A 12177-nucleotide genomic window follows, 5' to 3' on the forward strand; every position below is an offset into this window, starting at 1 on the left:
AAGTTATGGTCACTAATGACAGTACAAGCTGAAAGGCCTTAGCTTTGCAAAGGTTTTTCATTGTTTTTTCTGTCATCCCCCATTTAAAGCCTATACAATTATGTTGAGGGGTAAAATATAATCCCTTTTCCAAGCCTTGATTTTGGGGTGTTCCATTCCTACTGCCCACAGTCTCTCCTGATGACATTTTCATCATCTGAACTTCTCAGCTGAAGGCTTAACTCCTTCTATCCCATCATCAACCTCAACCTAGATTAATGTGACCACATGGAGACAAAAAAGTGTGTTATTTCATTCATGTGGTTGTATTCTTGAACAGAGTCCACATTCAAAATATGGAGTTCGCAAACCCTTCTACTCAGATTTTAACACTGGCTCAAGGGAAACATTCCAGGGAGCAGCACTCCTCATGGCTTCCTAAGATCTGTTGACTCTGTAAACACCAACCCAGAGCAATGGCCCCCATGCCAGTAATAGGATAAGTGATGAAGTGCTTGGGCACAACTGAAAAGAGTAAAGGCATGGACCAAAAACCTAAGGAGGATACAAATTAGAGCAATGATTTATTGGGAAGATAAATCTTAATAAAATACATTAAGAGAGGAAATGGATAGAATGATAAAATATGATAGTACTGAATACTAAGAAGGCAAGAAAGTTATCCCACTTGGATGAAAGAGACAGAAGGAAGGGGAAGAGAAAACAAAATATAGAGGCAGGCCCAAGCTGAAGGCAACATGAAGGGAAAGGAAAAGAGAGATAACAATTGAGAGTTCCAGCAAAAAATCCAATACTGCAGCCAAAGTCAAACAATAAAAAAGAGACATTATGTTATTTCAGAGCATGGAAAGCAAAAGAGGAATAGGACTTGAAACTGAGGGACCCTAGCTTTTCCTTCACCTTTTTAAGGTGTTTGATTAACCTGTTAGCAAGCAGGAGGAAAAAGGTGCCTTTCCCCTGTGCCATAAGCCAAATCAGTATCATTCACCTGTGACATTTGTAAACGGAGGGAAATTTTGTTCCTAAAATGACTGTGGTTTCCCCACAGTGGTTTCAATGATGCTGTAGTTTCTAGTTAAGCCCTAAATTCACACTGTGCTGGGGGAAGAGGAACAAAAGGGGGCAGGTTTTAGGACCATGGGAGGAAACCGTGCAGGATGAGTTTTAGTTGGCTCTAGAATTGGATAATGGTTAGGTATGATGACAAGCCCTCAGTCTTCTGCACAAGGACACAAGGCATGTTAATAACAGGGAAGGATCTGTGAACTACATTAATACCATTCCTGGATGCCCAATTTTCTGAGTAAATCATCACCAAATTATCTTTATTGAGTTGCTTCTTCTAAGGAAATGACCTCAAACCAAAGATAGAAAACCAAGATGACAATGACAATGATGACGAAGAAGAAGAAGAGTTGGTTCTTATATGCCGCTTTTCTCTACCCAAAGGAGGCTCAAAGCGGCTTACGTTCTCCTTCCCTTTCCTCTCTTCACAACAGAAACCCTGTGAGATAGGTGAGGCTGAGAGAGCCCTGATATTCCTGCTAGGTCAAAACATCGGTGCTGTGGCAAGCCCTCCAGATGGTGGCATGTGGGGGAGCAGAGAATCAAATCTGACTCACCAGATTAGATGTCCACACTCCTAACCACTACACCAAGCTGGCTCTGCCAGGAGCAGAAGCTCTCAAACTGGAAGCTCCCTAAATCTGATCAGCTTTGCTCATACTGGACAGTTCTGAAGATAGAGTTCATGTTTGATTCAAGACTGCATTTGACTTTGCTTATAATGACTGTATCAAACAGCTTAAACCTACATGGGGAAAGGAAAAGTTCCTGAATGCTGGTTGCATGTGAGGGAGCAACCCAACTAGTTGCATATGAGGGAGTGTGGAATCAAATCTGGCTTGCCACACTCCTAACCATTACACTCCTAACCACTACACATAACTGCCTTATTTTTTCTTAAGAGCTCATTATCAATCTGATGAGGGAAAGGTTTACACAGCCCCAAGAACCCTGTCCAATTCAGGCAGTGTGAGCAACCTGAAGCAATCCTTAGTCTACAGGATTTCTCCTTAGTTGACATGTGACACATATTAGTATTAGTTTAGTTTACATTTTAAGACTAGCTAACCTACATTGCAATATATTTTTAACAGAATTGCAGCATAGTGGTGAAGATTAGTCTATATACTTGACAGGATTGCTTCCCTGATCTAGTTTTTGGTCAGTGTTATATAAAAGCCTGCTTCCAATGCAAGGTTTATAACTTTATCTAGAAACAGTTCTGAGAAATCTTAATTTTATCATAGCACAGTAGTACATTTCAAATGACCCATGTGTCCATCCAAATCAATATATTCCTTTCAATATAATATATTACTCACAGGACGATTCACAGCTAATTACTTAACTGATCTCTTCAATTAACAGATATATGTCTGGAAGGCATTAGCAATTCATAACCACCTTCCAATAGCATTCAACATTCACTGCATGCAAATATTTTATCTGTTGTATTGACTGCTTGGTAATGATAATGTTTGAAGTTTTAGAGCCACCAAAGTACATAGTGATTGTCTCATTTAACCCTTTTAATGACCCTATATATTAAATTGTTATTTGCATATTGCAGTTGGGGGGGGGGGATGTTCAGGTACAGGGCTAAGTGATTTGACCAAAGCCGTATAATGTGTATAATGTGACAAGGCTCATTGTTCAGTTTTTTGACTAGGTGTGGTGATGCAATGGGCATTGAAGGCCATAACTCTAGGTAGGATGGCAGTGTTAGCTCCTGAATTCCAGGACCAAAGGGATGCTTCAGTACTTGGCTGCAGGGACAAAGCCAAAGTGTTGTTTCCTGGTTTGTTATGCAATTATATTGAGAAAGAAATCCTTAATATGCCTGTGGTATGATTTTGTTCTGACGATGACTAGGGATTATCAGTCTATGAGTCAGGATGACTGTTTTTAATTTATGACGGCTGTGTTTCAAGTTGCTGTCTTAGACAAAAGATATTGAGTTGACCTCGTATTCTTCACTTTTCAGTAATTCCTCACAGCATCAGAGGTTTGGGTTTTCTGCATAACATACCCATCAGAAATTTGGATCTTCACAGTGCAATATGTTGTTGTTAATTCTGCGGGTGAGAACCTGTTGGTCGTCCCCGGCCCAAAGGAAGCCTCAACCAGGGCCAGGACTTTTTCAGTCCTGGACCCTACCTGGTGGAATGAGCTCCTGGGGATTTGTCAGCTTTCCGCAGGGCCTGTAAAACGGAGCTCTTCCATCAGGTCTATGGTTGAGGCTGGGGTCAGCGAATCAGGGACATCGCTCCCCCCCTAGGAGTTGGAGTATACGCTACTCCCCTATCCTTTCCTCTTCACCTCTTTGATAATTGGGGGAGGGATGGGATTTTTAGCCGTCATGTTAGTAGATTGATGTTTTAATGGGAGTTTAAAATTATCTAGTCCAGTAATTCAGTTTTGGAATAACCACTCTTCTGTTGGTTATGCACGTCTCTTGCTAAACAATTCCAAGACAACAGAGTTTCTATAAGTCTTATCTTAAATTGGAACTCTAGGAATGTAAATAAAAAGCTTTTCTCAGCAGCCCAATGTATCTTCATTATCCAACAAACATTCGTCAACTGGAAAAAAAAACTTTTGAAGGATATTTTTAGAAAAGTCCAAACAAAATACAGTGAAATAATGACTTGTTAGAAAAATGAGAATCTCAGAAGCCATAAATTCTTTCCACTTCTATTTGCTTTCTGTGGAAAAAGTCATAAATTGATGAGTGGTAATGTGCTTATCAATTCTAACTTCAAAAAAGAGAGAGAAAGAGAGAGAGAGAGAATTCTCACCATAGGAATCTGTTCAAATCATAGATAAAACCTCTGTTCATCAGTACGTCTGTTGTTAATCAATCATATAGGAAATGTGCCTGGGCTGACTTAGAAATACAAATACAGCATGGAGTGAAGATAAGATCCCACTAGCATACCCCATGCTCTGGCTGAAGAAGCAAAATTTCTGTTTTTCCCTGGCCAGAGAGAAAAAACAGTATCAGAGGCATGCATGGTTTACCTCCTGATTTCCCTCTTATTTAGGAAATAATTTCAACTGTGGAATGCCTTCATCATTAACCACGTCCCTTGCATTCAGTAAGTCATGCAGGTCAAACCAGAAGTCATCTCAATACTACTGTTGATGCAAATTTCCAAGAGAAACCAACAAAGATAAATCTATCTACAGTTTTCTGTCTACTGTTCTCACGTGTGCCTGCTGACATTAAGGAAGGGAGAAAGCAAAAGAGAAAGAAGACAACAAATATGGTAGAAGGGGTTATGGAACAGGCCCTATGAGACAGTACTTGGACAGTAAGGGGTTAACTAATCCAGGCCAGAATCCAACCTCAGTCCCAAAGTCCTCTTGAAGTATCCTTTCCTCTGTCCATTGAAGAACAATCATGTAGAATGTGACTTATATGTTTTCTATTGTATTGCAGTAAGTAATAAGGTTAGTATGTTTTACACTTGTTTTATGCCAATAAAAGGTTACTGACTGACTGACTAATAAGGTTAGTGCTTTACCTTTTTTGACATCGGTTGTATTAGGCTGCCACACTGGTCTGTGGTTCTGCTTAAATTCTCTAGTTTGGTATCGACTCTCTTGTGCTTGTTGGCTCTTTTTGCATTTGGAGGTTTTTGGCCTAGAGTTCCTCTTATGTGATTAGCTATTGCCTTCTTTGTGCTGTAAGAAGCATGGAATTTTTCCTCATAGAAAACCATGAAGACAAATGAGATGGCTGAGGGAACCTTGTTTGGGGCCCCATAGAAGTGGACTCACTGATCTAATCTAGTTGAGATGGAGGGGGGGGTCTTTAGTGGAAGGACTACATTTCCACTGACTCCACACAGTCATACATGCCTCTTAGGAAATAATTGACCCTCAAAATCTCACCATTCTGAAGGGGGGAGGATCTGAATGTTGAAATGGTAACTGGGACTTGAAAACCAAGAATACTGTTATTTATACCCTTCCAGAACCCAAATTCCAAAAGATACCCATTTTCCCCAAAATTGGACATAAAAACAACTACTATTTTTTTTAAAATGGAACAGCAAAAATTAAGAATATCCTAGGCCCTTTGAGGTAAAAATGGAAGTAACAGCAGAAATCCTGTGCACTTGTTCTCAGTTAAGTGTGCTCAGGACTAAAGTGGAAATTTTAAAGAGATTTAGATGTGCTTGATCAATTTGATACATTAAACAATATATGTAGTGGTAGTCACTTTGAGTGTAGAAATGAATTCTAGTGTTGCATTTCTCTCTCACCTTTCTTCTGCCACGGATTACAAAGTAGTGGATCTAGAAGGTGCCAATTATCTACTGACCTGACCTGCTTAGTTAGACCTAGGTTACTGAACTCTCCAACCACACACTGGGATGTAATCTTCATACTATTTTAGCTTCCTGTAAATGGTGATAATATTATAACTTACCTGCAATCCTAGCCTGGTTACTGAATGGTCATAACTGACATCCTTCCTACCCATAGAGGAGGAAATCCTTAGAGCTCCAGTGCAGGTGGTATTTCAGTTCTCTTCCTTTCTAAATTTCTTTAAAGGACCGAGACAAAGGCACAACAAAGATTGCTGTTTTAAGTCAATAACACTGCAGTAGGCAAATGGCATTAAGTAGACAGTAATGGGTGAATTGCCAAATTTGAAAAATCACTCCTTTTTGAACTAAGAAGAGAAAGGGAGAACATATACACACATGAATATGCTCTAATTAATTTGAACATGCAAAGCAGTATTATATTGAGTAATTGGTTCATCCAGTCTATGGTGACTGACAGCTATTCTCGAGAGTTTTTTCTAGTTTGTGATGTCTTTAACTGGGGATGCTAGGGGTTGTACTGAATTGTTCTTCATACAGAGCACATGCTGAAGATGTGCTGCAGCCTCTCCTTGGGTTTTTAAAAAATAATATTTGTATTTAAGGTTTATAAGTATTAAGATAAAGTTCCAAAAATAGAGAAGTCAATAAAAAAGCAGCCTCTCCTTCTTAATGACCCCTTGGACCCATGGCCTTTGGACCCTAAGCCTGAATCATAGTACTAGAGCAACATGCCTAATTACAATCATGGACTTCTTTGGTAATCAAATCCAAGACTTCTTGCACTGAAAATGCAAATCATTGAGCCAGCATGGGAGACCCCAGTTCAGATCCTTGCTTTGTCATGAAATCTCATGTGGTGACCTTGGGCCAGCCATACAATTTCAGCCTAAAGTATCTTACAATGTAGTTTTGAGGATAAAATGGAGGAGAGGAGAACAACATAAGCAAGGGGTGTTCATTCAGCTAATCCAAGCCAAAAAAATTCCAAAAATGCCTTTATCAGTATTTCCTGGATATTCCTTTTGCTGGATACAGACTGGGCTGAATTTCGGTTATTCACAATGGCCCAGCCCCAAAATTCCAAAAATCCTGACATTAAAAGGCATTGAAAGGGATCACATTCCTTTTAAATGTCTTCCAGGTGAACTCTTTGCTTGGAGAAGGCATTGAAAGTGATTGTGAGCCTTTCAGATACCTTTGGAATTTACTCCGAGCCAAAGTCATGACTTGGAGAAGGCATTTAAAGAGGCCTTGATCTTTTTAAACACCTCCCCACCCTCCTCCATAGAATTGCAGCCCCTAGTCCAAGCTTTTTAAAACTTGGGGTTTGAGGAGCAGCTATGCTGCAAATATGGTGCCTCTATCTCAAAACATAATCCCTGCAGAGCCCAAGATACCCCTGGACTGATACTTCATTATACCCTATGGAGATCATTGACTATAATGATCCCCATAAGGTATAGTGGATCTGAAAAAAAGCGGAATTCCTGAATATTTACTTAATATGAACACCATACTAGTATTGGGATTGGGGAATATCGGAAATACTGATAGTTTTGGGATTCAGTATTCCTGAATCCAAAAAAACACTGTGGGTTTGCATAGCCCTAATATAAGCTGCTTTGAGTTCCTATTGGAGAGAAAGGCAAGGTGAAGATGTGATAAAGAAACCTGTGGTCTAAACAACTCTAAACTAATAAAATGGACTACAATCCAGAATTTTTATATATATACAGTCACTAGCATCCTTTAAAGCAGAGGCTGCCGCAAGATTCAAACTGTCAAGCCCCAGAGCTGTAAAGCAAGAAATAACTGCTGAAGCGTCACCTCCCTCCTTTTAAAATGCAAACACTTTCATATCACTGCATTTTATTAAAGTTCAAAAAATAGAAATGGGCTTCAGCGGGCACCTAAAAAGAAAAGCCCTTTCTGAAATCTCATACTACCAACTTCACGCTGCAATGCTAAGAAGAAGTGAGGATTTCACATCGGAAGGCTCTTTCCATAACAAAGGAGCCTTTTCACCTTCTTTGAAACTGAGAAACTAGCTCTGCAGGTAGCCTGCCTCATGCTGACACCTGACTGGGCCATTTTGGCATTGTGGACTTTGAGATAAGAAGGAAGACTTGTGCAGCTGTGATGAAGAAAATCATTCTAGCCCTGTTCACAGGTCACAGTGAACTCATACACCATCTATGTACACTTGATGGTTCTTTGTACGTGCATTGAGTAAATCTCATGTTGCAGTCAACACATGTACAATTAAACATGTGATACAAACCCCACATTTATCCAGGTACACCAGTATGGATTCATTGGTAAAATGAACATGTGTTGGCTTTTTCTTCCAAATAGAATTACACTCATAAAGGAAGGAGGTATGTGAGCAGGCCTTCTGAGGTGTGATGAATGCCAGCTCTGGGTTGGGAAATTCCTGGAGTCTTTGGGGGTGGAGCTGGAAGTGGGCAGTATCTGGGCAGGGAGGGACTTCAGTGGAGTATAGCTGTGCAATCCACTCTCCAAAGCAGCCAGTTTTCAGGACAGAAAGTATACTTTAAAACTACTTCTGGCACCTTTTAGCATCTCTCTCTTTAGCCTCATCTAATTCTCTTTAAAGTCTTTTCTAAACCTCCATGGAACTGCCCCAAATCCCCATGCAAATATAGTCAAGGGCAACTTATGTTGGTGTGTGCATGACCATGATTACATGGTTCAACTGTATTGTCTCATCAAGATGTGTGGATGGTTCTGCTGCTGATCTGAATTCTCAGTTTTCTTGTCTGAGATGGTGAAATCTTGCTTGCCACAAGAAGAGGTGATTTGTATTCTGAGGTGACTGACCATTTGACTAACAGACTGTTGTATCACTCATGAATAAGTAAAATGGGCATAACTATGTACAGGAGGAGAGTCGAGATATTGTCAATTTCCTGAGGCAAAAAATCCATCCCTCATATAGAGCAATAACATACAGCAATAATAAGTATAATGTGTAGCAATAATAAACTAGAAATCTGACAAATTGCCACCCTTTGATAGGATCCAAAAATGTTGAAACATCTCATGCTGCCTAATAGTAGAGCTAGTTGTGAAAGAGCCAGAGCTTATCTGCAGAGTAAATCTGTGATGCCTCATATACTATTGGCCCATTGGCTGCAAAGGGAATACTTTGTGTAAATGGCCTCTGAATTGCCTCCTCAAGTTTTCTAGTAATTCCAACCATAACTCAAGCTTTGCTCCATTTCCTCTCTTCATCCTCTTTATCATAAGTTATGTGTCTCTTTTATCATGTCGTTTTGCTTGGCGGTCTGCTTCTTGGTCAGATATCATCCCAGCTCATGTAAATATTATAATATTACGTATATCTGTACGATTTCAAAACTTATTTTTTCTTCTTGTTTCATAAAAGACTCTGTCTGTTTACAAAGCTGTGGAATAATGTGTGTTAATGATGTGCCACTGAAGCAGAAGCTTGCCTTTGGCAGGAATGAAAACTGCTAGGGCTTCAATCCTCAACTCCTTTTCTGCTGGCAGAAGAGGGGGAAGGTGATTTTTGCTGACTCCCTCTCCTCACTACAGCCCTCCCTTGACTGTCCCGTAATACTCCTGGAGGTCCTCTGACCCATAAGAGCACAGTTTTAGAGGCAGAGATAACTGCAGCAGAAGGAGGAAGAAAGGGAAGAGAGTGTGAATGGAGTACAGCCCCATCAGCACTGCAAAGGATCCCAGTCCTTACCTTATTTTTTTTAAGCGGAAAAAAATACAAGAATTTGTGAATCTCAGAACAGACTTTTCTTTTGTCTCTGTGTCTTCTTTGGACTCTGTGTTGAAACCCCCTCCCTTTCATTCATGTCTTTGGATTTAATGATGACAAGGTCACCATTGTGCAAGGAAAGTGGGAGTCAACTGATAGAAAATGAACTTAATCTTTATTTAGTGGTGTGTATGGAAAACTGTTTGGTGCTGGTACCTTGGAAATACTCCACCAGAAGTCTGATCCACTCTTATGGTCTGATAGTCCTGCTGAACTCCCTTACTTGGTTCTAGTGTGTTTATGTTAATACATCTAATTCTACAATTCCTACCATGGTAGGATGCAGGATTTTCTTTAAGGATGAAATCATGCTTTTATAAGGAAGAAGATACTGACTGCATTGCATACTTCAGTATTGAGAGCCGTTCTCTGATGCATTTCTTTATATTAAGAAAACACATTTCAGTCCCCTTTAATTACCCTTCCAGAGAGATATGTTTTAATGTAAGTTGTCTGATTCTGTTTAAAGTGAAGGAGAAAACCTGGTAGAGGTTGTCTCTTTAAATCAGATCTGCAGTGTTGATGGACCCTCTAGCAGGCATGGTAAGAACCATTCTCACCTCTGCAGCAGGGAGCTTGACCATACAGGCTTGCACATTCAATCAAAAACGTTTTCTGTTTTAATATGCACTGTACCAGTCCTATTCCCATGGTTACAGCTCCTGCTTCTGTGGTTGCTTCTAGTATGTTGGAAACTGCATTTCTCGTACAGGAGTTTAAAAGATAATGAAAGCAACCCTGTTGTGATTTGCATTTTAAATTTTCTTCTCCCCCCCCCCCTTCTCGTTGCATAGAATGCTGTGGCAGTAGCTTCAGTTCATTTGCCACGGTCTGCCTTCTCTCGGTCTCCAGCCTTGCAATCTGTTGATAACTCCTCTTGCAAGCTACAGTTTATCGCCTTTCGGAATGGGAAACTCTTTCCTAGCACTGGCAACTCGTCTCACCTTGCAGATTATGGGACGTACAGGACAATCGGGACCACAGTCATCTTCATTAAAATAGGTAAGTGTTGAGCTGCCGTTCCCTTAATCTGAAAGCTAGGCTGTACATTCGAGGATATAAAAGAATGGTGCAGTGGAGTACGCAGGTATGCCGATGTGAGCCTTGCTTCTGCTTTTAAGACAGAGATGTGAGTTAATTCATCCCTCTGTAGTTTTATTCAGATGAACTTGCAATTAACCAAAGCTCGGTAGCTGCAAGCACAGGATTAATCTTTCTCAGCAGTATTCCTTATTTTGCTTATTAAAGTTCGCAAGTATAGTCAAAGTGGCCGGGGGAGGGAGAAGAATGTCGCTTTCTAAATCTTGACTGTGACTATTGAAATGTCAAATCCTTGAGATTTGCCATTCCAGACAGCGGTGGGGGTGCTTTGAGTCCTGTTGCATGTATATTTGTTGTCATCAATAAACCTCTTGGTATGATCAGTCAAAAACAGGTGCTTTTAAAGGTGAAAGTAACGGACTGAAGATTATCCTATGCAGTTTCAGCCGTGTTCATGTTTCTGTGTATATTTTAGGTTTTTAAGTGTATCTCAGATTAAGAAATTGCCTTCACTGTTAATCATGTCAAAGATACTGAGGGTTCTCCCCCTCCCGAAGCAATAATCTGCCATCATTTCAATTTAGGAGATGTCAACACTAAATCTAGTTTTATGAATGATCACCAGATCCTTTGAACACTAACTTACTAAGATGCCTGTCATGATTAATGTTAAGCGTTTCAAAGTTTAGAGGATAAACTACAGCCTATTTTCAGAGGAATCTGGGCTATTTTATTTTGCAGCGGTGTGCATGCATATATAAATAATGGTAAGCAGCCTTGTATAAATCATATAGCAATAGCACCTTTGCCACTTCACTGCTCTAATACTGTTTGGTCCTTTTGCAGATGGGTGCAGTATCGGAAACCTCACCAGCCCTCTTACTATAGCACTGAAGCACTTTACACAGGGTATAAACCCCATTGCAGTCTTCTGGGATTTTGACCTTCTAGATGGACATGGAGGCTGGTGGGGAGAAGGGTGCCACATAATTAACTCAGCAGACAATATTACCACTCTTCATAGTACTCACTTCGGAAACTTTGCTGTGCTAATGGTAAGTATGCCATTTCACGTATGTTGTGGGTATGTCTGTGTTGGACCCATTACGGCCCATACTTGTCAGCATCTAGTTATTTATCTTGCAATTCTGTGTGTGTGTGTGTGTGTGTGTGTGTGTGAGTGAGTGAGTGAGAGAGAGAGAGAGAGAGAGAGAGAGAGAGAGAGAGAGAGAGATTGCTTTGAAGAAACTAATTTAACTACTGCCTGGGAATAAGACAAGGGGATCTGTTCAACCAATATGATCTCATTACAAGCCCTGCTACAAATGACTTTTAATGCAATAGGGGAAAGCCAAAGTTTCATCAAGGTACTAGTAAATTGTGTGTGTGTGTGTGATAAATTCCATGGCCAGATGTATGAAATGTCCATTTGCTTTACATTCTAAAGGGGGGGGGATTGCCTATCCTTATTCATGCTCAGTACGGTGTTGATCATACTAATTAGTTGCTGGCATACTGCAATGTTGAATCATTTAATAAATGGGAGCGAATAAGATAGCTTGCGTCTCTCTCTAAACAAGGATACCCTGGTCTTTGCCAGCTGCTCTTGGAGTCTGAATCGGTGTGCTGACAACAGCATCCCTTTTACTAAATGGCTGTTTGTGAAGAAAAAAAATTATTCGTGCAGTGCTACCACACCAGGCTTACCAAGGTTTGTCTCTCAGTCCCTCTTGCAGTTCAGAATGCAGTTATTTAACTGTCTTGCTACCTGGAAAGTTACTGTGACAAATCCGAAAGACACGCTAAATAGCACACCGCATCAAAATGGAGAAGTCAACATAAATAGCAAATGAAACATTTTGCAGGAAACCGTGCTGGGGAGTATCTTCTGCAGTGCTCTGAAGGGTTATTCAGAAC

The 12177-nt window shown here is 40.3% G+C and overlaps 1 protein-coding gene across 3 annotated transcripts in view; it reads left to right on the top strand.

Moving 5' to 3' along the window:
* The window catches only part of ADGRA1 (adhesion G protein-coupled receptor A1), a 452787-nt gene that overhangs the window by 328061 nt on the left and 112549 nt on the right, over positions 1–12177 (top strand). For all 3 annotated transcript variants that reach the window (XR_013233660.1, XR_013233661.1, XM_077350198.1), the window contains 2 exons: positions 10014–10221; positions 11107–11315. Coding sequence is in view for 1 of the 3 variants with exons in the window: in XM_077350198.1 (XP_077206313.1) it covers positions 10014–10221; positions 11107–11315 (417 nt within the window). In the remaining 2 variants the exon portion in view is untranslated. The remainder of the gene's footprint in view (positions 1–10013; positions 10222–11106; positions 11316–12177) is intronic.

The sequence above is a fragment of the Paroedura picta genome, chromosome 8 (assembly GCF_049243985.1).
Source record: "Paroedura picta isolate Pp20150507F chromosome 8, Ppicta_v3.0, whole genome shotgun sequence".
NCBI classification, from domain to species: Eukaryota; Metazoa; Chordata; class Lepidosauria; order Squamata; family Gekkonidae; genus Paroedura; species Paroedura picta.